The following is a 25,864-nucleotide window of genomic DNA, read 5'->3' on the forward strand; positions in this document are numbered from 1 at the left end:
TTTAAAATCATCAAAAGTAGTTAATTTTTGTGCAACCATTTTAATAATGAAGATGGAAGAAAGTAAGCAACATTTTCAGCATATTATGCTTTTATTATTTCAAGAACGCAACTGCAACGCAAAAACAAAAGATTTGTGCAGCTTATTGAGAGGGTGCTGTGACTGATCGAATGTGTCAAAAGTGGTTTGAGAAGTTTTTTGGTACAATGGACGTTTTGGCCAAATAATCCTTTGCTGTGGAGCTATCTTATGCATTGGAAGATGTTTAGCAGCATGGCTGACCTCTACCCACTAGAAGCCAATAGAGGGAGATAGATGACATACTCAAAATATCCTGATCAATCAAGTTATTGGTGAAAATGGAAAACTTGGTTTTTATTTTACAGGGGGAAAAAAACCACACAGACTTTTTGGCCAACCCTATAAATACGATCCTCTGACTTGCAGGCATCAGAGCAAACAACCGAAGGGGATGTAGCCAGCCTTGCGTGTATCTATCTGGGAGGACTGCGTTGTAGGACCTAGATCAGGAAACTGGTCATGCAAAAGCCCGGAGGCGGAGTGTGTTACGTTGGGAAAAGCAAGGAGGCGTGTATGACTAGAGGATGCAGGTTGGGGGTGGGGGGGTGGGGGGACTAGGAAGGGTGAGCAGGGACTGGAATCCAGATTTCCACTAGGTGTTGTGGTTGGACAGACAGCTGATCCACGGATCAGTTTCTGGGGCTTTATAACCCTGTCCCTAACTTGAGGGTTTCCCCAGGTCACAAACCCACACTGCCGCGGGACTCCAACACGACGCACAGCCTGAGCGTTCAATGGTGCACGTGTGGGTCCCGGGACTCCCTCTAGGGCCTCACGCCGGGTCTGCCCTTCATCTTTGCCTGCTCCAACCTTAACATCCAAAGTCGGGAGGAGCGTTTTTCAAATGCCCTCTCACTGCATGGGACCAAGTCTCAACCTTTACACCCAGTAATTTTAGTCTTTTGAGGCCGGAACGTTTGAAGACACTTGTCGCAGGCAACCCGCTTACACCTAAATTCAACAACGAGCCTTCTGGTACCCGAAGTTGCCTTCATGCGAGAAATAGACCCGAAGAAGCTGTCAGCCATCTTTTGTGTGGCATTACTTTGTGTTTCTTTGCCCATAGTTTATTTTGCTGAACGGTTTCGCCTCCCTATTTCTGATCTACGCAAATACTTAGGCGTCATCTTCCCAGTAAAGCCTCTACTTCAAGACAGAAATTTCAGTATTTGTAATTTTCGCCCTTCCTAACGTGGCTGCCTCAGGTTGCCGGCAGTTCCGGAAAAGCTTCCGGTCTCACTGCAGGCCCCAGCGGGGCTGAACTTCCGGCCCCACGACGCAGGCGCAGGCCGCCCTTGTCCCTTTCCGCGGCAGGATTACCGAGCCTCGCAGCCATGTCTTACCCCGCTGATGATTATGAGTCTGAGGTAACTTGGCCCTAAGTAGCTGCTGGGCTTTGCGCCGGGGGCAGGGCTGTCTGGACACCGGGCCCCGCGGTGAGAAGGCTCGGGCCTCTCTGGGAGCCCCCGGCGGCCGCGACCTGCTCCGGTCTGCCGCCTGGCCGGCGCGGCCCGCGTGCTGCTGCCTCCCCTCCCGGCTCCGCGTCAGCCCTGTTTCGGCCCGCCCATTTCCCGCGTTGGGTCCCCTGGCCTCTCCTTTTCCACAGCTGGGGACCGAGGCAGGTTATGGGGTCCGTGTTTCTGTAGCTGAGCCCTTGTGGTTTGGGCTCAGTCTTGTCAAAGCCCGCGGGTTCCCCGCAGCCTCCGGTGCTTTCCTCTGCCTGACAGCACCCAAACGATGTGTTGTCATTGTCTAGTTATTCTCTCTCCACGGGCGTGTGAGCTCCTCAAAGGCAGGGACTGTGTTTACTCCAGCTTCGTATCCTTGGTACCCTGCTTGGCACAGAAGCCCTACAGCGAGCCTTTTGGGTTCACGAATTAGTGACTGTTCGTGTGTTTTTCGTTAACAGGCGGCATACGACCCCTATGCTTACCCAGGCGACTATGACATGCACACGGGTGAGTGCGCGAGTTTGGCCGGTGAGCTGGGCGCTCGCTGGCGGGGATCGGCCCCTCGGTGGCCCTGAGCCGCGCCGACGGGAGCCTGTTTGAAGCTGCTGCTTGCCGGTCTGGGCTTGGCGTCTACTATTAGCTCTCAGCAGGAGGGGGGTATGGAGTCTAAGAAACCGAGCCTTTTTATGGTCCACCTAAACATCGCAGAAGGGAAGGGTTATTATCCTGGCTGTAATTTTTGTTTAAACTGTTAGTCGAAGAAGAAAATCTTGTATAAGAAGTTAAAGTGAGTCTAAGAAACCAAGCCTAAATGAAATCTTTTTTAAAAAAAATTGAGGGGGAGAGAGAGAGAGACGTCAATTTGTTGTTCTACTTATTTATGCATTCACCAGTTGATTCTTGTATGTGCCCTGACCGGGGATCAAACCCACAAACTTGTGTGTTGGGGGCAGTGCACCAACCAACTGAGCTTACCTGTCCAGGGCCCAAATAAAATGTTTGGGAAGGTTTTTGAGGTTTTCTGCAATGGCATAGTGACTGGGTTTGGTTTCACACTTAGTGAGTGCCATGCATTGTTCTGTGTACTTTGTGTGAAGAATCTCCTTTAGTCCTTGTAACAGTTTTGTAAAGTATGTAAGTTAATGTTGTCTCCATTTTACAGATGAGAAAACTTAGCACAGAGAAATTTAATTACCTTACCAAGTCATATAGGTAGAAAATTACAGTAATTTACTCATTCAAATACTATTAAGTACCTACTGTGTACTCTTCTGCCCACAGTCTGTGCCCTCCTGCTACACACACAATGCTCTTAGGTCCTGAGGGTACGTGTTGCTACAAAATGTCACAAGATTCTTCCCTCATAGACTTTAGTAGTTGTAGTGGGAGAAGCAGGTAATAAATAACTAACTTTAGTGGTAAATGTTTTGAAAAAACAGGATGATGAATTTGGGAGGATTATATCTGAGTATTTAAAAGAAGAGTTATGTCCAATTTTATAGGTTTGAGTTTAGTGTGGGGGATGGTCTTGCCCTTTTTTTTATGTCCTGTATGTATGTTTGAAAGCAGTTTGTAAAGTATTTATCTTGTCCAATCTCTAGGAGATCCAAAGCAGGATCTGGCTTATGAACGTCAATATGAACAGCAGACCTATCAGGTGATCCCTGAAGTGATCAAAAACTTCATCCAGTATTTCCACAAAACCGTCTCAGATTTGATTGACCAGAAGGTGTATGAGCTACAGGCAAGCCGTGTCTCCAGCGATGTCATCGACCAGAAAGTGTATGAGATCCAGGACATCTATGAAAACAGGTGTGGCCCGCTGGCTCAAATGATCTCTTTGTGGGTGGGTAGGACTGGCTTAGTGTTATAACCCGTAAAAAGGGGATGCAGTTTAACCACTTTTCTATAAAGAGAATATTTTCTGTGATTCCTTAGTGCTAGGGGCATGTTATTTTGTTGGACTCTGTATCTCCAGAATTTGTACGAGGCCAAAAACAGCATCACTCTCAGTAATTATAATAGCAATTCATATGCATGATCAATACAGATCAAGCAATGTTCAGAGTACTTTTCCTGTATTTACTCATTTACCTTTCACAGTAACCCCATCAAGTAGGTACGGTTGTTTTCCTCATTTTACAGATACAGCAGCAAAGCACAGAAAGGATAAGTCACATAGCTAATTGGTTCGCTGACATTTGAACCTGCACCATCTGGTTCCAGAGCTTAGTTTCTAAACTGTGCTCTATACCTTCTCAGTGTGCAACAGAGTGAGCCAAGCTTTCAGTGGTTGCTTGCTTCTGGTTTTGAGGGGACTGCCCTTGTGTGGTGGGCATTAGAGATGAGACAGGTCAGTAGGGGTTTGATATTCAGTAAAGACTTCACCAAGAAAATAGAATTTAAGCAATTTCTGTAAGGATGGGTAGAAAACAAGTAGCCAAAGGCCTGTTGGGTCAGTGAATAGGGGTTAATCCATGACCTGTATTTGTTTCATCCCCCGGGTCTTTCTGGTAGAAACATATAGCCATTGCTGTCCAATAGAAATATAGTGCTAGCCACATGTGTAATTTAAGATTTTTTATTCAGCTATATTTTATTTATTGATTGATTTTTACTTATTGATTGATTGAGAGAGAGAGAAACATTGATTTGTTGTTCCACTTATTTGTGCATTCATTAGTTGATTCTTGTACGTGCCCTGACTAGAGATTAAACTCACAACCTTGGTGTATTGGGACCATGCTCCCACCAACTGAGCTACCTGGCCAGGACCTCGTCAGTTACATTTTAAAAAATAAAAAACATTAGGTGAAATTAGTCTTAGTAATTTAATCTAACATAGCTAAAATATTTCTACACATAATCAGCATTAAACTATTATTTTTCTTTGTACTAAGTTTTTTAAAACCCCTATTTTACATTTATAGTGCATCTCAATTTGCCTGCAATAGAAATACTTGATCTCTATTTAGATTTCATAATATTCAGTCAAAAGTAAATTCACATACCTGCTTGTTCCAAATATGAAATATATTTTAAAATGTGAAAGTTTTTCAATAACTGAACTAAGTTTTGTTTTAATTAAAATTACCTAAAATTAAAAATTCAGTTCTTTAGTCGCATCTGACCAGTGGCTACGGTACTGGACAGTTTAGGTAGGTGTAGACAGTAGTTTAGCCAGGCATGTGGTAGATACTCCCCTAGGAGAATGTGTAGTGAGAAGGATGGCTGGCACTTTGGGAAACAAGGTTTTTTGGGTGGTAAAGAAAGAGGAAGTAGCGAGGGAGACAGTAGAAGGAAAACTAGATAGTAAGTGAGCAGAGTAGTGTCAGAAAAGTAGGTAGTAAATCAGAAACAAGTATCACAGGAGCCCAAGAGAGAAGAGGGAATGGTTAACAGGTGTTAAATGCTTTAGCGAGACTGAGATGAGAATGGAGCCAGTTGAGTCTGGAATATGGTACCCAGTACCCTTAGCAGGTCAGTTTCAGTGGCGTGGTGGAGGCAGGGGCCAGATAACGGCAGGGTGAGACATGGGGGTGAGAAAGGAGAGTTTGTAAGTGTAGAGGACTTACAGGGTTATTGAGACACTTTCTGTTCTGTTGGCTTTTTGAAGAGGGACTCGAGCGTGTTCCTGTGCTGAAGTGAGGGTGGAGAAGAGGGAAAGGTGGAGCTTGAGGAGAGTCGGGGAAGGTTGAAGTAGCTGCTGAAGGGATCGGGAGAAAGAAAATGAACAGAAACCTGCTGCGGGCTGTGGGGCATCTTGGGAAGCAGTATGTGGGTTGGATGCTCCAGGGCAGTGTGGCATCAGACTTCCACAAACTGACTCGCTTTCCTCTTTGGAGAAGGGGAGGAGGCACGGTGCTCTAGGCAGTGGCCCTGGTATTGTTAAAAGGGGAGCTCGGAGCACCTGAAAAGTAGTTCTCAAATCAGGGAATAGCAAGCAGCTAGAGTTTATGATGCAGAGGCAGGAGATGACCCTGAAGAGCGTGGTGGGCGTCTAACTGATACAGAAGGCGTGTTTTACTGAATTCAGAAAAGTGGTCTGAGGTAGACGTTGGGTTGAGAAAAGTTGCAGTCTTGGAAGGCTCTGGCCCTGGCTCTTAACTTCTGTGACATCTTCCCTTTCCTGAGCTGAGGTCCTTGACTGTGAAATGTGAGCATTGCCTTTCTCAGGTCCTTTTTGTTTTCCAGTTCTGGAATTTTTCTGCTTGGTTTTCAGCTGGACGAAGCTGACAGAAAGATTCTTCAAGAATACACCTTGGCCTGAGGCTGAAGCCATTGCTCCACAGGTTGGCAACGGTAGGTGTGAGCCCTTTGTCCTGTGTGCTGGATGGGATCCTGTGACTGGAGGTCATTAGAAGCTCGGAATGATCTGTGCCTGTTTCGGTCACCCTTTTATTTCCCTAGGGCTTGGTATCTAGTTAGACCCTTAGTAAATAACTTGTTGAGCGAAGGCTGAATGAATGAAGAGGACAGTCTCTCACATGGTGAAAGCTGAAATGGTGATCTTTTGTCTTGACTTGCTTCCATTTCCCCTGTCAATTTGGGGGTCATTACAGTGACTCTGGGGTGGGCTCGCGAGCCTCCTCCCACCTTTCACTTTCTGGTGGTGTCTTTTATGTGTGGCATAAAGTAGGACAGCCCAACTTCATTCTTTTGCACATGGATATCCTCCTGTTCTAGCACCAATTTTGAAAAGACCAGTCTTTGCCCATTGAATTGTCTTGACGTTGTTGTCGAAATTGGTTATCATGTAAATGTACGGGCTCATTTCTGAGCTTTGAATTTGATTCCATCGATCTATGTGCCTATCCTTAGGCTTGTACTTGTACTACCCTGTACCTTGATTACTGTAGCTTTGTAATAAGTTTTGAAATTGAGAGGTGGTGATCTTTTTATGATCATTTTGGTTCTTCTGAGATTCTTGGATTTCCATATGAATTTTAGAGTTAGTTTACCAATTTCTGCAAAAAAACCAGCTGGGATTTTGATATGGATTGTGTTGAATTTGAAGACCAGTTTGGGGGAGTGTTGTCTGTCTGTCTATTCATTTGTTCTCCTTTTGGAGTATTACTGTTTTACTTTATTTTTTAAAAGATTTTATTAGTTTTAGAGAGAGGGAAAGGGAGGGACAAAGAGAGGGAGAAACATCAATGTGAGAGAGAAACATCAGTTGGTTGCCTCTCACATGTGCCCCAAATGGGAACTGAACCTGCAGTCCAGACATGTGCCCTGACTGGGAATTGAACCAGTGACCCTTTGCTTTGCAGGATGATGCCCTACCAACTGAGCCACACCAATCAGAACTCGAATATTGCCATTTTAATGTTAAGTCCCCTGGCCTGTGGACATGGGGTATCTTTCCATTTATTGAGGTCTTTAATTTCTTTTAGCATTGTTTTACAGTTTTCAGTGTACAAGTCGTGCACTTTTTTTATGTATAACATTTTTTTGAAATACTTTAGAATATCGTCATTACACAGGTGTAGAATGTACTTTGAAAGAAGTTGCTCAGACCTTATATTCTGTTTAATATTGAGTCTATATTATAGAGCCTGTTTGCCTATAAAGAATATAATACTATGTATAAGATTAGGATTCTCATAACGTAATTTTTAACACATGAGTATTCACAGTACTCTAGAGTATAAAAGAAGATTTGGTATGACCACCCTCTCCCTGCCACCACTTCTGTCCCCAGGTCTTTAGTTTGATTCTCTGGAGCCATCTAGTATTATCATTCTTTCTGTTTATCTCCCATGATACCCTATACATATGTATGCAAATAAGAATACAGTTGATTGTTGAACAGTGCAAGGGTTAGAAGTGCTGATTGCACTACAGTCAAAGCTGCATATGACTTTTTTTCCTTATTCTCAACTGAGGACATGCTTATTGATTTTAAAGAGAGGGGAAGGGATCGGGGGAGAGAGGGAGAGAAACATTGATCATCAGTTGGTTGGTTGCCTCTCATACGCGTCCCAACCGGGGTCAGAATCTGCAACCCAGGCATGTGCCCTGGCCAGGAATCGAACCTGCGACCTTTTGGTTTATGGGACAATGCACCAACCAAGTCACATTGGCCAGGGCTGCGTGTAACTTTTGACTCCCCAGAAACATAAGTTGTTCCTTCATATCTGCAGGGAGTTGGTCCTAGGACCCCCTGCAAATGCCAAAATCCACAGATGCTAAAGTCCCCCGTATCAAATGGTATAGGTCACTGCACATAATTGGTCCTTTTCATATGTGGATTCTGACCACAATAGAAACAGTACAGGTATTTACTGTAAAAATTCCACAAGTAAGTGAACCTACACGGTTCAAGCCCGTGTTGTTCCAGCCCGTGTTGTTCAAAGCTTAACTGTAACTGTCTTGTTCCTTTCTGTACATAGACTAAATGTCCCTTAAATGTCCCTTTCCATTTTTTTTAATTTGTTGTATTTTTGGAAAATATTCTTCATCTCCACGTTTCCTAAGACCACCTCTAGGCTTGATGATTTGATGGGAGGACTCACCGTACTCAGCATATGGTTGTCCCCACAGCTGTCGGGGTTTACAGCAGAAGGACACAGAGCAGTGTCAGCGAAGGGGAAAGGCGCATGCGCTGAAGCCCAGAGGAAGCCAGGCACCAGTTTCCCACAGTCCTCCTGTATAGTCACACGGGAACCCTTAATTCCTCAAGCAAGGAATTGTAGCGACACGTGTGGAAAGTCGTCTATCAGAGCAGCTTATTGCAGACTCAGTGTCCAGGCGTTTTATTGGGGTCTGGCCATGTAAGCACCCACTCTGCCTAACAGGCACCAATATTCCAGACTCCCTGAAGGAAGAGGAGGTGTTCAGAATAAACCTTGTTGTTGGGCAGTTTAGGCACAGCAGAGGGAATGACCTTATCGGGGACCCTCCTGACACCTAGGTTCCCAGATGCCAGCCAGGTCCAGCTAAGTCAGTGATACCCATGCACTTGCAGTTTTGACAGGTAGCATCATAACTGCTTTTCATGGAGCTGTGACCATGTACTCATGTGCTGGTTTATTTATGCAACTGTATGGCAAAAGTCTCTTAAGTGGTGAACAGAAATGGGCCTGAATTAGATTAAGATGAGGTTGAAAGAATAAAATGAGAATTGAGTTTTCTTTTCTAAAATAAATTTACTGATTAATAACATCATATGAATTTCAGGAGTACAACTTTATTAGTATGACATCCGTCTAGGTTATTGGGTGCTTACCACTTGAAGTCTAGTCTCTTTCCCTGAGGAACAAATTTTCTTGTTGCATGTATTCTTAGGTGTAAGTGTTAGAGTTTGACGGCTGTTTGTTCTCTGAAATCACATTTATTCCTTTACTGCCCCCAGGGGCTAAAACTGCCAGAAGACCCAAGTCGTTTTTGTGGATCACTTAAGTATCCCTCTGCCATCTCTTTCAGATGCTGTCTTCCTGATTTTGTACAAAGAACTATACTACAGGCACATATATGCCAAAGTCAGTGTGAGTATCTAAATGTTGCTGGCAGTTTTTTAAACTGCATGCCATTTTGCTTTCCAAACACGGTTACTGGTTTATATTGGTTCAGTGTCCAAAAGTGGTTGGCATGCTTTCTTTTAAGAAATGGCAGTGGGACGATTGAGCCTAGAAAGCTGGGTACGTATTCCAGACAAACTGTAACACTGCAGGAGCCGTACGTCCTCTCTTAATCTCTCCATGCCCCGTCCCCGTTGGCTGGGGCGCGTCACCATGCCCGGGGGTGGCAGGCTGCCATCCTCGCAGTGTGCCGCAAGCACCGCGTGCTGCCTCTGCTTGGGGTGGCTTGGCTTTTTCCCTTCAGTGCCTTGCCCCCGAGCCTCCCTCCCTCTGAAACGTAAGTAAAACTGTGCTTGCCAGGCACAGTGCTGGGTACTTGGCACACACCTACACCTCTCTAATCCCCACAGCGACCCTGCAAATTTGCAAACTGAGGTGCATAGAGGTTACTTTTTCTCAAATTCCAGCATTAGTTAAGTGACAAAACTTGAACCCAAATCTGTTTTATTGTGACACCAGTGTTCTTTTTACCACCCTACCTCAACCTTGGGTACTTGTTTGATTCCTCTCTTCCTAATTTCGAAATTTTAGAGGGCTGAAGCCTCCTAAACTACAGTCTGCATTCTATATACATGAACAACTTAAAAATCTTTGTCTTAAACCACAGTCTCTCCATATCCAGACTTGTTTATTCACGTGCTCAACACCTCCATTTGGCTGTCTTGATAGTCATCTCAAGCTTAACATGCCCAAAATTGAACTTTTTATTTTCTCTCTAAACCTGTTTATCCCATGTTTATTATCTCAGTAAATGATATCACCCTTCACCCAGTTACTTGGACTCAGCACCTTGGTATCCTTCTTGACTTCTCTCTCATTTGACATCAGCCTTGCAGGAAATCCTCTTCAGCTGTTTTGTTTTGTTTTAAGATTTTATTATTTGATTTTTAGAGAGAGGGGAAGGGAGGGAAAAAGAGGGAGAGAAACATCACCGTGTGTTTGCCTATCAAGCGCCCCCTACTGGGGACCTGGCCTGCAACCCAGGCATATGCCCTGACAAGGAATCAATCCAGTGATTTTTCAGTCTGCAGGCCAGCGCTCAGTCCACTGAGCTACACCAGCCAGGACTCAACGTACTTCTTGAAACCAACTACTTTCTGCCACCAGTTCTGCTGCCTTAGTTCCAGGCACGATCATCTTATACCAGAACTACTGCGTAGCCTCTCAGCTGGTGTCAGTTGCCACGCTTGCCCACTTCAACTTATTCTCAGCATGGTAGCCAGCATGATCCTTTGAGTCATAGTCTCATCACTCAGTTCTTTTCCTCAATCCTACCATGACTTCCCATCGTACTTAGAATAAAATCCCAAGTCTTAGGGTCCTGCTTGAACTGGCCCCTGACTCAACTTGCCAGTTTCATTTCCTGAAACTTTCCCCGGGCTCCTGGTCATAGTTTGTGGCACTTCAGAGCACATATCACCAGCTGACATTTTATAATTTGTTTATTTGGTTTTTGTCAGCTTCTGCCACTAGCGGGGTAAGCTCCACCAGGGCCAGGGCTTTGTCTCGTTCACTGCTCCAGTCCAGTGCCTGGTCCTTGAGGGTGACGCATTAATTGTTTGAGCATGCGTGCGGCTGTGCGAGTGAAAGAAACTGACACCACAATCTTTCCTTAGGCATTTTCCACCTAAGGGGTCCCAGCTATTGGCAGTTGCTCACATCTTGTCCCGAAGGACCATGTGACCCGACTAGACTCCTGCCTTGGCAGGAGCTGCCATCAGTAGTGGTAGCCGGGGGAGTTCCTGTTGTCACAGTAGTGCAGGGCACCACGTTTTTCTGGCATCCCAATGAGATTTCCGAGTACCTTAGCTGAAAGAAGGTAGAGTCTCTCCTACCATTGATACTATGGGTCAGACACTTGGTGGGCTAGGCTGAATCTACCCAGCCTGTGTGCTACGGCTGTTTTGGGAAGACCATGGCATCAGAATGCAGAGTGTAGCTGGTTTTACCACCTCTAACCTTCCTTTTGATGTGTAGGCGAAGGTTCAGCAGTTTATTGACCCCACAGCGTCTTTGCTAGGTACCAAATACATGACCAGTTTTAAATCCCTAGAAGGAGATTTTTCATTGAAAGACCACATACTGTGTTAGGCATTACAAAATCTCATTTTACAGAGAGATGGCACACTTTGTCGGAACACTACGTTCCTAAGCGGTAGGGCTAAGGTGGCAAGGCAGTGTTCGTTCTATGCCATTACGAACGCATCATTCATCGTGTTGTTCCCTGGCTCAGAGGCCTTCAGTGGTTCTCAGGCGCCTGCACCATTGAAGTCTAGGTTGGGGTTCAGCAGCCTTCCATGTAAAGTGTCAGATTATTTTAGACTTTAAAGGCCACAGTGGTCTCTGTCGAATTTATTCAGCTGTGCCTTTCAAGCAGCCATAGCCAGTGAGTGCTCATGGCTGTGTTCCAGTAAAACTTATTTACAAAAACAGGTGAGGGTTGATTGCTCACCCCCTGGCCTAGATTCTTATTTGGACCTCAAAGACCTCTTCATTCCTGGCCTGGGTAGTCCATTGTAGCCCAGTGTAGTGTTGTCTCCTCTTACTCCAACCTTCAGGCCCCACATTGTCTTTGTTAGTGCTGTTCTTGCTGAAGCACCTTTCCTCCTCTGCCTTTACCAGGTCTGCATGCCTGTTCCCTAACATTTGGTTACGGTTGTTGCCATAAAGCCGGACTGTGGTGGTCAGGGCCCCTTTGTGTTGTGAGAGCACTTGCTGTCTTCCCTCTCACTCCAGTGCTCTTGGCATACTAAGAAGGAGAGAGCAGACACCAGCTCTCCTGTGTTTGTTTTCAGCCATCATGGTAGGCCAGGAGTAACCTTTAAACTAATTATCTATATCCTGATGTCTCTGCTCTCTTTATTCACAGGGGGGACCTTCCTTGGAGCAGAGGTTTGAATCCTATTATAACTACTGCAATCTCTTCAACTACATTCTTAGTGAGTCTAGGGTTTGGTCAAGTTGGGGAGGGTATGATGAAGCCTTGTACTGGCCTACAGCTCATTTTAGCGGGATTTAATGTGCAGGAAGGGGATGAATGCCTTGTGAGTCAGTCCTGTTTAGTTTAGTTTTGTTTTTTTTAAGATTATTTTTAGAGAGAGTGTAAGGGAGGGAGAGAGGGGGAGAAACATCAATGTGTTAGAGAAATTCATCAGTTGCCTTTTGCACACTCCAAACTGGGGACCTGGCCTGTAACCCAGTCATGTGCCCTGCCCGGGAATAGAACCTGTGACCTTTCAGTCTGCAGGACATTGCCCAACCCACTGAGTCATACCAGTCAGGGTCAATCTTTTTAGAAGAGAAATTGCAGAATGTGTTCTGCAGCCTTACTGAGTGGACATAGTCCTTTCTTCTAACCTGACTTTTCTGTGATTTTCTGCATAGATGCTGATGGTCCTGCTCCCCTCGAACTACCCAACCAGTGGCTCTGGGACATCATCGATGAGTTCATCTATCAGGTATCTGGTCAGCCCTTGGCCTAGTTTGAAATAACTGGTTAGAGCAAGGAGTAGCTGTTATAATTGCTTGTGTTGTTAAGAAGGTGCATAGTATAAAAACATACCCATGGCAGTCTGAAATAGTCCATGGCGGCGGACTCCTCTGTTGTGATTTTCTGAAGAGTCCTTGAGACCTAAGAGCTCTAGGAAGGAAGTCTGAAGTCAGAAGGGTTGAGCTTTCACCTGACCTGGAGAGGTGGTTTGGCAGGAAGAACGCAGGTCTTAGAGATTTGGGGGCCAGGTTGCTAACCACCCTGGGCCTTGGTTTCCATACACCAGGGATTGTTGGGAGGGCTGCTGGGGGGTTAGGTATGAAATCCTTAGCACAGTGCCTGTCACAGAGTAATCACTCAATATGTGCTCTCTGATTGTGGTCATTATCATTATTATTCACCTTCTTTTAACCTAGTTTTATTCTTTAAAACATAACAGATTAAAAAATAAAATGATGGAATTTGGAAAAACATCTGTTTTCCATGTGTTTGTGGGAACAGTGCAGCTGACATTGGGTATTTCAGGGGGAATCAGTTTTCTTAAAGAAGTCATTTGAACTTCCTGGACCAAAGTGCTGCTAAGTTGTGATTGGTGAGCTGAGAAAACCTCCCAAGGGCTCTTTGAGAAAGAAGCTTCCTTTAAGAAAAAAGAAAAAAAAGACTTCCTGCTTCTAGGTGAGGCGTCAGTGCCGTGGTGCAGCTCCGGCCACAAACCACACTGGCCATGTTTCTCATAGGCTCCTTGGCTTGTGCCAGCCTCTGATTTAGCATACGGTTAGTAGTCCTGCCAGCTTGCAGCAAGGCGGGGGGGCCATCTGTGCTAAGCCACTTCATCCCCCTTAAGGTGATCGTAATTCCCTCAGTTTAGCTGACGTTCTCTTCCTAAGGGGCTTAAAGTGCTCTCGTTTCTAACCAGGACTGGCCAGTGAAGGCCTGTTAATTCCTCCCAGCCAGGTAGATGCCCCATGAGGGGAGTGGCCCTTCCTTGCTACCTCTATTGTTTGTTTTTATTGCTATAAGTTAATATGTTAATAGTGTTTTAAGCAATCTTCTGTGTTTTTTCAAACTGCAGATGAAAGTGTTTTCCATGTCTTTGCAGAAACATCAATTATTGTCTGGAAAGATAGGCACCACATTAATGTTTCTCAGGCATTTACATTAATGGGTATATATAAAAATACATCGCTTAAAAATCCTACTATATTGTGTATTTTGCAATGACTTGGAACACTTAGCATGTCTGTCTGGAGACTTGCCTTGTTCTTTTGTGCAGTGTACATGATATGGATATACAACTCCTCGTGGTGAACATTTGGGTTTCTGGTTTTCACTGTTATAAGCGGTCAATCAGTGAATATCCTTGTATTTGGAACATAGAGGGCCATCTCAAGGGACCACTAGAAGTAAAATCGTTGGTCGAAGGATATTTGGTTTTTAAATTTCAAAAAGTCACCTTTACAGAGGCATAATTTACATGCCTCTATACCAGTTTCAGGGGTGTAACTGATGAAATATGACAAGAATATACACAGCCACAATCAAGATACAGAACATTGTAGTCAGTTTGAATTTTAACAGATAGTAAATACGTTGCCCTCAGAAGGCTTTATCAAATTATGCTACTACCAGCAGCCTTTGGGAGCATGCTTTCTATACTGGACGTTATTGGTCTGTCTAATTTTTGTCAGTTTAATGGGAAAGATGGTAATCACAATTTAATGTACATTTCTCTGATAACTAAAGAGATTACGCCCTTTCCCCTTTTAATAGGCTAATCCTGTTTTTCTTTGAAGTGCTCATCAGTATTCTTTGCCAGTTTTTTTTATTGGATTATCTTGTTCTTACTAATTTATGAAAATTTCTTATACATTCTGGATACTATTCTTTGTTTATTGTAAATTGGACAGTCTTTTCTCCTACACTCTTAGAGGAAGATAATACCTTAGAGTTAAAGCACAATCCTAGGTCATGCAGAGCCTTTCTAGCTGACCAGCTTCCAAACCTGAGTATGTACCAGCATCAACCAGGGCGCTTTTAAAAATTCTGATTGAGCAGGTGGTTTCTTGGGCTATGCTCCCTGTGCTGGTCCAATAGAACTACTGCCCCAAACGAATGCCTGTGGCATGTTCCCTGTGTGTGTGGGTGGCTAGGCTCTGTGGTTGGTTTGGTGACTTGGATTGGTTCCCTATTCCAGGTGAAGTACTGGTCAACTCTGGTAGAGAAAACTCAGACATACAGGCACCCACCCCATCTCCACCACATCGTCATTCATGTGCAAAGCCACCTGTGAATAGAGGCCTGTTAAAACCACTTTATTCTGGTGGCCAGATTAACTGCATTGTGAAGCTCAGAGATACTAAGTGACGTTAGGCTGTGTCTGACTCCAAAATGAATGTTTGTTTTTCCCACAAACTACCTCTAATCTTACAGATTTTTACTTAGTTGTGGAACAACTAACATATTCAGTAATGAACAAAATTCACAGCTTAAACAAAGATGGCTCTGGAAAACCAGTGTACAGAGAGGTTTGGCACGAGCAGTAGTGGTGGTCATTGTGCCTTTGGCTGTCACTTTGGATTTCATGCCACTGCTGCATCTTTCCCTTCATCCTGCACAGTTTCAGTCATTCAGTCAGTACCGCTGTAAGACCGCCAAGAAGTCGGAGGAGGAGATTGACTTCCTTCGTTCCAATCCCAAAATCTGGAATGTTCACAGTGTCCTCAATGTCCTCCACTCCCTGGTAGACAAGTCCAACATCAACCGGCAGTTGGAGGTGTACACGAGCGGAGGTGAGTGCTGCTTGCCATCTGTTCCCCCCCGAACAGGCTGCAGGAAGTACTAAGGAGTCACCGCCTCCTAGGTGATGGCCTGTGGTCCCTCTTTGCTGTTTGGATGTGAACCGTTGCCAGCTGCTAAAGCCGGGGGCTACTGCACTTGGCAGCTGTTGGCTGACAGGCCGCAGCAGTGCTTCTGAGATGCGCATGTAAACACTCCTGCTGCTTCTCCAGCGCCTTTGTTTAAGGAAGCACTTTTCTAACTTTCTGGAGTCAGGGCCACTTTACAGTCTTGGTAGATTGAGAGAATCACAAAGTTTATCTGTACAAATTTTTCAGCAAGAAGAGTGCCATTTTTGCAAGTGTTTTTAGTGTCTGGCTTTTAGAAGAGAGTGGATTCTCATTTCTATTCCTGTTTCCAGTCTGTTGCAACGTGCTGTTTTGCTTGAAGTATACGAGGGGAATCTGGCCTCACAAAGGTTCTTAGGTGGGAAACGAAGAAGTTTTCACCAGCCTTTTCAGGTGGTGTGGATAGCCTTGGATACCATGGGGAAATGCAGCAGGTGTCTTACAGGTTAATTGCAGCAAAGAGCCTGAAGCCCTGGCAGTGAGCTTTTACTTCGGTGCATAAAAATGTACTGGTTTCCCCTGCAGCTTGAATGGGTCTTTTACCCCTCCATGATATGGTAAAATACTGGTTCATTGAGTTGTAAAGACTTTCCAAATATTGACATATGCTGTTACACCATTTTTTAAAGATCACTTTGTTCCTTTTGCCATTAGCCTCATCAGATAAGTCTATTTGGAAGGTGTTGAGCTCATAGTGGCAGGTACAAGTTTTATAAAAGCCTAATTTTTGCTTAAAAGTTCAATTTTTTTCTTCGGCAACAAATTGTCAGTTGCTTTCATTGAAGTGTTAACAGGCTGGGTTTATTCATTTTTGAGAAAATGGCTGCTAAATACCCAAATCTAAATCACCATAGTGTGTCCATTATTCTTTTAAGTAAAAATAGTGTTATGTGGAAAAGTGGCTAGTTGTTTTTTTTTTAACTTCAAGTGTGTGGTGGCAAAGAATACAGTGACTGCTAATACGACTGGTACCACCGCCTGACTTACGCCAAGGGGTCAGTAATGTTAACCAGTGTTGTTTTTGCATCATTGATGTCAGATTCAACTGAGTGGGAAGGCAAATAGCATCTTCATGTTATTAGGAAAATAGCCTTGACCTTGTGAACTTCCGGAAAGGAGGGGCCTTGATGAGTAACTTATTGATGAGAGGGGTTCTCTCATATTCTCAGGTATATTGGAACCAAAAAATGAAAGAACTGCTACCTATCACCCAACTGTAGGTAAATACAAAATCAGCATAAGGTCAGGCATGCTATTTCTTGGTATTTCTTCGAAGGCAGAATTACTCCCTTGCGGCAGGAAGCTATTGAGGATGGTAGGGAGTGAAGAGTTCACTGAGTAATACTCAAGGGTCAGGTTTGCCTGCCTTCACCTCTCCCTGCTCCAGCGTTCAGTGTCTGTCTCTCTCAGGTGACCCCGAGAGCGTGGCTGGGGAGTATGGACGCCACTCCCTCTATAAGATGCTTGGCTACTTCAGTCTGGTAGGGCTTCTGCGCCTGCACTCCCTGTTGGGGGATTACTACCAGGCCATCAAGGTGTTGGAGAACATCGAACTGAACAAGAAGGTAATGACCTGTTTCCTCTGCCCATCTTCCCAGGGCCAGAAAGTCCTTCTGCATCTATGAGAACAAATACCAGGGAGGTGAAGGAGGACTCCTCTTCCCCAGGCCACTGAAAACTGAGACTTGGGAAACCACAGCAGTGAAAATCTGAACGGGGGTTTCTCTTTGATGCTTGCTTAAAATATTCAGTAGCCTTTTGATTCTGTTTCCAAAACAGAATGACAATGGCAGATCCTCACTATTCAAGTTTCACTCGTCTTAATTAACAAGAGAATTTGGTTCTAAGATGGTATAAATAGTGATATGATAACCGTGGTTTTTCCTAGCCGCATAAAAATTGGTAACTTTTCATTTGACTTGTATGTGTCTGTCTTACCTACCTGTTTCCTTATGGGGCTTATTTATAAAAACAAGGAGTAGAAAGCAAGAGGAAAAAAACACTGAGGTATAGAGGATTTAGAGTTGAAAGATTTTAGGGTCACCTGGTCCAGTGCCTTTGTTGCAGCTATGAATGTGGAAGCCTAGGTCACATAATGTAATTAGAGAATAGTACTGTCTGTGCTCAGAGCCTCTGACTCCAGCCGACACTAGGCCCCACCAATGTTCAGATCCTATCTGGGATGAATTGGCCTTGGGCCTCATGAAGGCTTCTTCCGTCTCCTTCCACAGAGCATGTACTCCCGTGTGCCCGAGTGCCAGGTCACCACGTACTATTATGTTGGTTTTGCATATCTGATGATGCGTCGCTACCAGGATGCCATCCGGGTCTTTGCCAACATCCTCCTCTACATCCAGAGGACCAAAAGCATGTTCCAGAGGACCACATACAAGTATGAGATGGTAAGGGGCCTCTGAGCACCTGACCCCTTGGCGCCTATGCCAACAGTTTTTGGTAAACACCATCTAAACTGTTGCTATTATAGTATGTTTTCTCTACACAGTGATTTTTGTATGGCTGGCTTACTCAGGTTTTCTGTTACGTCTTACCTCAGACCATTAACACCTTGATAAGGACAGTATCTTTTAACCCCAGTTTATCCCCCTTCAGTGACTACATTTATTTATTCAGCAGCAGTTTGCTGTGTGTTCCCTGGGCTGTGGGCATTTGAAAATGAGTTAGAGGTGGATCTTGTGCTCAAGCAGTTTGCTGTGGAGGAGGATGGGACCAAGGCATGCGTAGAATTGGGAGGAACTATTAGGCAGAGCAGAGCTGTTGAGACTTTGGAGTATGTGGTCATGTAGCAGTACAATAAGCGCTTTTGGCTGGAGGGCAGAAGATTAGTCGATCTGGGGGTTAGATCCTGGGGCAGCCTTCATTACCCAGCTAAATTATTTAGTCTCCATTCTATAGGCATCAGGGTGCCGTCAAAAGCTTCTGGGTGACTTAATCCTAACTGGTGTGGGAGGCTTGACCTGCCAAAGATGAGTGTGGCAGATGGAGAGACTAAGAATTACCAGTGAAGAATCCAGCTGAGGAGGACCTAGAACTAGTCTGGGATTTGAATAGACCTAGAGGGAGGCTTGGGAGAGGCGTTAGAAAATAACTGGTGCAAGACCAAGAAGTCAGAGATCTGGGCAGTGTGCTTGGGAGAATGGTGGGGCCATGTTGGCAGCAGAGCCTCAGAAAGTTTGTTTCGTTTGACACTGCACCATCCTCACCTTCCACCCTCAGATCAACAAGCAGAATGAGCAGATGCACGCGCTGCTGGCCATTGCCCTCACCATGTACCCCATGCGCATCGACGAGAGCATTCACCTCCAGCTGCGGGAGAAATACGGGGATAAGATGCTGCGCATGCAGAAAGGTGACCCACAAGTCTACGAGGAACTTTTCAGCTATTCCTGTCCCAAATTCCTGTCTCCCGTAGTTCCCAACTATGACAATGTGCACCCCAACTACCACAAGGAGCCTTTCTTGCAGCAGCTGAAGGTGTTCTCTGATGAAGTGCAGCAGCAGGCCCAGCTGTCAACCATTCGCAGCTTCCTTAAGCTCTACACCACTATGCCTGTGGCCAAGCTGGCTGGCTTCCTGGACCTCACCGAGCAGGAGTTCCGCATCCAGCTTCTTGTCTTCAAGCACAAAATGAAGAACTTGGTGTGGACCAGTGGCATCTCCGCCCTAGATGGCGAATTTCAGTCAGCCTCTGAGGTTGACTTCTACATCGATAAGGTATGGCCGCCCCTTGGGCTAGACTTGTGGGGGCACTCTCTGTTCATCCATTAGCAGTAAATATTTATTAAGCTACCACTGCCTTCCAGTCACTGTTCTGGGCATTTGGGATATATCAGTGAACAAAATCAACAAAGATTTCTGCCCTTTTTCTGACATGCTAGTTTTGAAAAATAGACATAAATGTTGAAATTAAGCAAACCATGTAGGTTAGAAGTTGCCATGTGCTGTCAAGTCAGGGTAGCACTGGTGGGAGGCACAGCTTGAGTACTAATAAGGTGCTCGGGATAAGCTTTCTTGAGAAAGTGAAATTGAAGCTAGGGTTTGCAGGAGGTGTGGGAATTAGCCAAGCAAATACTTGGGGGAAGAGCATTCCAGACAGGGCGCACTAGAGCAGAGGCCCTGGGGCAGGAGTGAGTCCAGTGGAACAGCCCCAGCAGGTAGAGGGGCCTGAGAGGAGGCGTGGCTGGAGGGGAGGGGGGGGGTGGGTGCTTTGTGGACTGTCGGAAGTACTTAGCAAGTGGAAAGCATCGTCCTGACTTGTACCGTCCCAGGTCATTGCTACCTGGTTTTGAGTATCTTATAATGGAATTGTACAGTATGTGCTGTTTTTGTGTCTAGATTCTTTAACTCAACATTATATGTGAGAGAATCACATCCAGTGTTGCTCTGTGTGGCCATAGTTCGTTCATGTTTATTGCTCTGTGATAGTCCAGCATCTACTGCCATTGCTGCCGTTTTTTCATTCTTGCCGCTGGTGGATATTTGGGTGGTTTTTGGCTATTACAAAAAGTACAAATATGGCTTCAGGGGTAGCTGTCAGTGGTCCGTTTAGTTTTCTTTTTAAGCCCTATGCATGCTTGTGTATGCAGAGAGTTATTTCTGGAAGCACACGCAGTCAGTACAGTTTCCTCCTTAGAGAAGAGGTGGGTCGAGGAACAGTGTTGGTTTTCACTATTGGGATTTTAAGTTCAAGCTGGACAGTTTAATGTCTTAGTGAGCTTTTTTAAAAGAAGTAAGTTCTGTTTTCTTGAGGGTTTTTTTTCAGACTTAAAATATGCTAGACTCCTAGGATTGCTCTTTACATGAAACATCACCTCCCCTCTTTGTTTACCCCATGTATTGGGTTGGCCAGAAAGTCCGTATGGTGATCTGTATGTTGATTTCTGTAAAATAAAAGACACATTTTTCATGTTCACCAATAACTTTATTGATTTGAATATTTTGAGTATGTTAGCTATCTCCTGTGTGGTATAATGTTGATTGATCTCAGTGTCTTGATTTGATCGTTATCAACTTCAGCTGCTCTACCTGACCATGGAGCATTGTCCAGCGAGAAATCTCTAGTACAAAATTTTGTAAACCACTCTGACATGTTCGATCAGTCACAGCACCTTCTTCATATGCTGCACAAATTTTTTTGTTGCATTTCAGCTGCATTTTTACCTTTCTTGAAATAATAAAGCATAATATCCTGAAAATTTGCACATTTTCTTCCATCTTCAATATTAAAATGGCTACACAAAAATTCACCAATTTTGATGTTTTTTTTAAATGCATACTGGTATGACAGCTGTCAAAATACAGTGTAGCAAAATTGTTTCAAATGAAATTAAAGAGGAGCAATTGAATGGAAAAAACCAAATGAACTTCTTGGCCAATCCAGTGTCTACACTCATAAGTAAATCTATTCAGACACACTAGGAACCCTGGTAAGAACTTAATAACAGTCTGTTAAAATCAGTGGACTGGTATCTTTCATCTCTTCTAGAATATTCTTAGCTAGTATTTCCTCAATACTGTCTCTGCTTTCTTTTCCTTCTGGAGCTTTTAGTTAATGTATGTAGACCTCACTCTGTTCTTGTCTCTAAACCCCTCCCCCATCTTTTTGTTTCTCATATTCTGGATAACTTTCTTTTGACTGATCTTGTATTCCTAATTAATCTCTTAGCTCTACTTCTTGGTTTCTCTATTTTTAATTTTTTTTTTTTTTTTTAACTCATGGTGCATTGGGTCCTTGTGCTTGGTTATTTTTTACTACAGAGGGTTCACTGTCAATGAAAAACGATATGTTGGGCCCTGGCTGGTGTGGCTCAGTGGATTGAGCCCCAGCCTGCTAACCAAAGGGTCACCAGTTTGATTCCCAGTCAGGGCACATGCCTGGCTTGCAGGCCAGGTCCCCAGTAGGGGGCGTGCAAGAAGCAACCATATATTGATGTTTTTCTCCCTCGCCTTGTCCCTCTCTCTGTCTAAAAATAAATAAATTTTAAAAATTGAAAAATGATTTGTTGGCTTTCTTTGAAGGCTAGGGAGAATATTAATTTCTCTAGGAGGTATTTACTTTTGCCTTTTAAAGGTGCCTGGGAATGTTACTGGTCTGGGAGCACCATGGCCTGAGGTTTACAGCCTATGGTCTCCCATACCAGCCAGGAGAGAAGCGCAGGCTACAGATTGTCAGAAGAATCCCCTTGCGTTTCTAATATCTCTGGTGGGCCTTTTTTTCTTTTCTTTTTTTTTGCCTCCTCCTTTTATTCCCCTCCCCACACGTGGCAAGCATTGTTTGGTGTCGGGGTGGGATGGCAGGGCTCTTCTGGTTTACTTTGAGCTTGAGGATGGAGCCCTGTAGGATCCCAGCGTTACAAGGAGGGTCTTCTGTTAAGACTGGTCCTGGCCTTTGTCCCCTCTGTCCAAGTTTTCTAGGATCAGCAGATGCCCTCAGCACAGATGGGGCTTCTGTGCTTTGCTTAGAATAGTTTCTCTTTTCTCTTAAATAGTTCTTTATTCTCTTTTCAATGAATTCTTTGACGCTATAAGGAGATTTAAAAAATAATTTATTCTTCATTTTTAGTTTTCAGAAAGTGCATTGATGTAAAACATAATTGCTTTTTTTTGACAGTTTTCTTTAGAAGGCTATTACTATAGTCACAATGTCGTGTAACCATCTCCGCTAATTCCTCAATCTGTCACCCCCAAAATGAACTCCCTGCCCATTAGCAGTCATTCCCAGTTCCCCCTTTCACCTAATCCCTGCAAACCAGTAATCTGCTTTCTGTCTCTGGGTTTGTCTGTTCTTGATATTTCATATAAATGGAATCATAAAACATGTGGTCTTTGTGCTTGACTTCTTTCATCAAGCATATTTTCAAGTTCCATCAGGTCGTAGCATGCATCAGTACTTTATTCCTTTTTATGGCTGAATAATCCACTATATGAGTACATCACATTTTGTTTATTCATTATTTGATGAATAATTGAGTTTTCACTTTTTGGCTGTTGTGGCTAATGCTGCTATGAATGTTTGCACACACATTGCTGTGTGAATATACTCTCCCGGGTATGTACCTGGTTGCTGGATCAGTTTGGGTAGTCTGCTTTTGAAAGCTTGTCTTGTTAAACCTAACCCTCTCATTTAAAACAATTTTCCCAAGAACTAGCAACTTGATTATAATAAAATTTTGCTATGAAATTATATTTCGGTTAATTAATAACAGTATCATTCAGAGTCCCCACAGGAAAAAGGTTTAGTTGCATGGTTTGGTTTGGTTTGGTTTTTTAATTGTTCTGCTTCCTTGTTCAAGTTTATCTTTGGCAAAATGCTTTTTTCTTTGTCAGGGTGGGGATAGAGTGCTTTTTTAGCCTCCTTGACTTGAAAAAAATCCTGTCAACAATTCAGAAAGTTCTTGAGCCTTAACTTGGATTATGTAGGAATTCACAAGTAAAATGGTGTTCAACAAAATATTCTGAGCTAAAGAATGGAATGTAAAATCTGGCCTAATTTGCAATCTGTATATGAGAATAAAATGGTGTTTTAAATGTTTTTTTGCCACAACAGTCACTGTTCATTGAAAAAGACTAGGAAATAATACTGAGTTAACAAGAAGAAAATAAAAGTCAGTCATCTAGAAAGAAAGAGCTGGACTTTCTGGGTTTATCTAGCAATTAGTGTCACGATTACCTGCAAGTCCACAAGTAGCTCCACCTCACTGCTTTCAGCTGACTCTGCTTTTCCCACAGGACATGATCCACATCGCAGACACCAAAGTCGCCAGGCGCTATGGGGATTTTTTCATCCGGCAGATTCATAAATTTGAGGAGGTGAGAAGTCTGAGGAGGGGTATGTGGGCCAAGGACAGAGGCTGGGAACTGGGTGGAGAGTTTTTAAGTTTCTTTATTTTTCATTTTTATTTTTAAGAAATCCCAAAATTGACTCTCTAAGTTTCTGTGCTAGAATGACTGCTGCTTGGGGTTTGGGGAACAGGGTTGGGCTGTTGGGAGTTGCTGCGTCAGCCTTCTCCGCATCTCTTTCCCAGATCTCCCTCTGTGGATGGCCAAGGAGCCTCCACTCCCTCCCTAGTATTTCCTAATATGGGTGGATTCACTGCCTGCTCTCGCCCATCCCTCCCTGTTTGGGCCCATCCCTCCTCGGCTGGCAGTGGTTCTGCAACGCAGACAGGTCTGGCCAGCTCCTGAGGCAGAGCGCAGGGAGCAGCTCCGCTTTGACAGACTCGGTGCTCCGTGCTCCCTGTCTTTTCTAGGAGAGGTCTCGTGGGTCAGGCCAAACACTACAAGAATGTTGGGTCTCTTTTTGTGGCTGTAGCTGGAGCCACGGTGTCCTGGTGCTTGAGTCCTCCAGCAGAGGTCACTGCTCTGCTGTGGTCCATGCCACCAGGCCTCTCCTGCAGGGTGGTAACCCAGCCCTGGCAGGTCTAGCCATTCTGAACCCCTTTCCTGTGTGTGAAATGGCAGAGGAGTGCAGGGTGTGTTTGTGGAGTGGGAGTGCAGGTAGGAGAACAGTCCGCCAGAACTGGGAGAGACCCCCTGAATGTCCGATGCCGGGCCCAGCTGGGGCCTCACAGAGAGCACCCGCCCGCACGCCCATCAGAGACCTCCATCCCTGACTTCAGAGGGCTGGCCCTGAGTCTTTGACCTCGTGATCACTCACACTGTAGGAAAAGGTTGGGCGAAAGCCCCCTGTGTAACTTTGCTTGTCTTTCTCTTCCAGCTCAACCGAACTCTGAAGAAGATGGGACAGAGACCCTGAGTGCCTTCACACTTGCTTTAGTCAGGAACCTGTGCTGGTGTCGTCGTTGGCGGGGAGTGCATTTGGCCGCTGGATAGCCCTTACCTGGCTCAGCCATCATCAGCCTATCAACCGAGCTGAAGTTTATTCATATCGAGGACTAAAATGTTTTGAATAAGTCTCAGTAAAGGGATCTTCTTTGGAGCCAGTTCTGTCCTCTCATTATTGTTGGGGAGCATCTGTGGATGAGGGCAGCAATAGGTAATTTCCCATGTGTCGCGATGCCTTCTCCCAATACATCAGTTGTTGGTATTTAAATTGAATTATTTAATCCCTGTATTCATAAAGCGCCACACAGTTTACAGGACACATTGACATGCGATATCTTACTTGCACCTCACGAGAATCCTGCGAGCGTTGAATGACCTGCCACAGTTCGCATGCATGTTAGCAGAAGTGCCGCTGACCTGTGCTGAGAGGAAACCGTGTCCTTGCTTATACCTTACAGCTCCGGTTTAGCAGTGGTCTCCCCACTTGGCTGATGAGGAAGTGGGCTTGTGCAGTTGAGGGACTCGATCGAGGTCACATAGTTATATAAAAGCCAAGAATTGGCTCCAAACGACTACATTTTTCTACTGTCTTCTGCTGGCCAGGTCTTCTGATTCCTTCACTGGAACCCTCGACTTGTGTCGTGTGCAGCCTCTTGCACCCGCAGTGACTTGGATACCCCTGCGTGCCTGCCCCCACCGTATCACCTTCACAGCCAGTCACAACTGAATTATGTCTGTTTTCACTCCCGCTGTCATCCCTCCAACGCCCCTATGGAACCTGCCACCTTGGGGACTTCCCTGAGGTGGCATCTTCTGCACTTCAGAACCTAGTAGCCCACACTGTCAACTAGCGGAGTCGATTTCTAAGCTTTTCTGACAGCAGAGATAATGCTACGATTAAAAACTTGACTGAAGCTGGTTGTCTCAGGCATGTCGCCCAGCCTACTCAGCAAAGATGAAATGTTCCTGGGGCCGTAGAGACCTTGTATTCAGGGAGAAGCCCTCGGGTCTACCCGCAGCTTGTGCCTTATATAGCTCTGAAGACGGGCAGACTTGGTGGCCTCACCTTATGGAGGAAAGTGAGGCCTGGAGGAATTAAATAGCTTGTCCAAGGTCAAAGGTAGTAGGTAGTCTTTTGTTACCCAAACTTGTGGTGTTAGTTTAGAAAGTGCTACCACAAGACTGGCACAAGAGGTGAAACAGCAACAGGTAGCCCATAAAAATCGGTATGTATTAGCCCTAAAGAGAAGCGGTATTTCCTGTAACCTGGAAGGACACGGCTGGCGAGGCCGTCCCTGCCTCCCAGTGACAGGGCCACTGCGAATCCTGAGCGAGGCTTTGTGCTTCCTGGCGTGTGGTCGGTTGCTCCTGTGTGTCTCCTGGTAGGAAGGGAACTTGAGAGCATGGACATAACCCTTGGTAACCCACCGTTGGCTTGAAGGGATGCCACTGGATCCAAGACAATTGTTTTTTTTTTTTTAAGATTTTGTTTTATTTTTAGAGAGGGGAAGGGAGGAAGAGAGGGAAAGAAACATCAGTGTGTGGTTGCCTCTC

At 44.8% G+C, this 25,864-nt stretch overlaps 1 protein-coding gene across 2 annotated transcripts; it reads left to right on the forward strand.

Annotated features, from left to right (window-relative positions):
- The first annotated feature begins 1,325 nt into the window (after nt 1–1,325).
- EIF3L (eukaryotic translation initiation factor 3 subunit L) lies at nt 1,326–24,512 on the forward strand. 2 transcript variants are annotated; one of them, XM_054582361.1, is made up of 13 exons: nt 1,326–1,448; nt 1,991–2,039; nt 3,134–3,344; nt 5,755–5,834; nt 8,961–9,022; nt 11,985–12,054; nt 12,500–12,573; nt 15,223–15,394; nt 16,919–17,073; nt 17,740–17,910; nt 18,743–19,240; nt 23,255–23,335; nt 24,243–24,511. In XM_054582361.1, exons 1-13 carry the CDS (start codon nt 1,416–1,418, stop codon nt 24,279–24,281), a joined length of 1,695 nt encoding a protein of 564 aa, XP_054438336.1. In that variant the 5' UTR covers nt 1,326–1,415; the 3' UTR covers nt 24,282–24,511. The 2 variants fall into 2 exon arrangements, with proteins under 2 accessions (XP_054438336.1, XP_054438337.1); XM_054582362.1 differs by lacking the exons at nt 1,326–1,448; nt 1,991–2,039; nt 5,755–5,834 and having other exon boundaries at nt 3,266–3,344; nt 24,243–24,512.
- The last annotated feature ends 1,352 nt before the right edge of the window (nt 24,513–25,864 follow it).

The sequence above is a fragment of the Pteronotus mesoamericanus genome, unplaced genomic scaffold (genome assembly GCF_021234165.1).
Source record: "Pteronotus mesoamericanus isolate MK-2021 breed Mesoamerican mustached bat unplaced genomic scaffold, CSHL_Meso_final contig_702, whole genome shotgun sequence".
NCBI classification, from domain to species: Eukaryota; Metazoa; Chordata; class Mammalia; order Chiroptera; family Mormoopidae; genus Pteronotus; species Pteronotus mesoamericanus.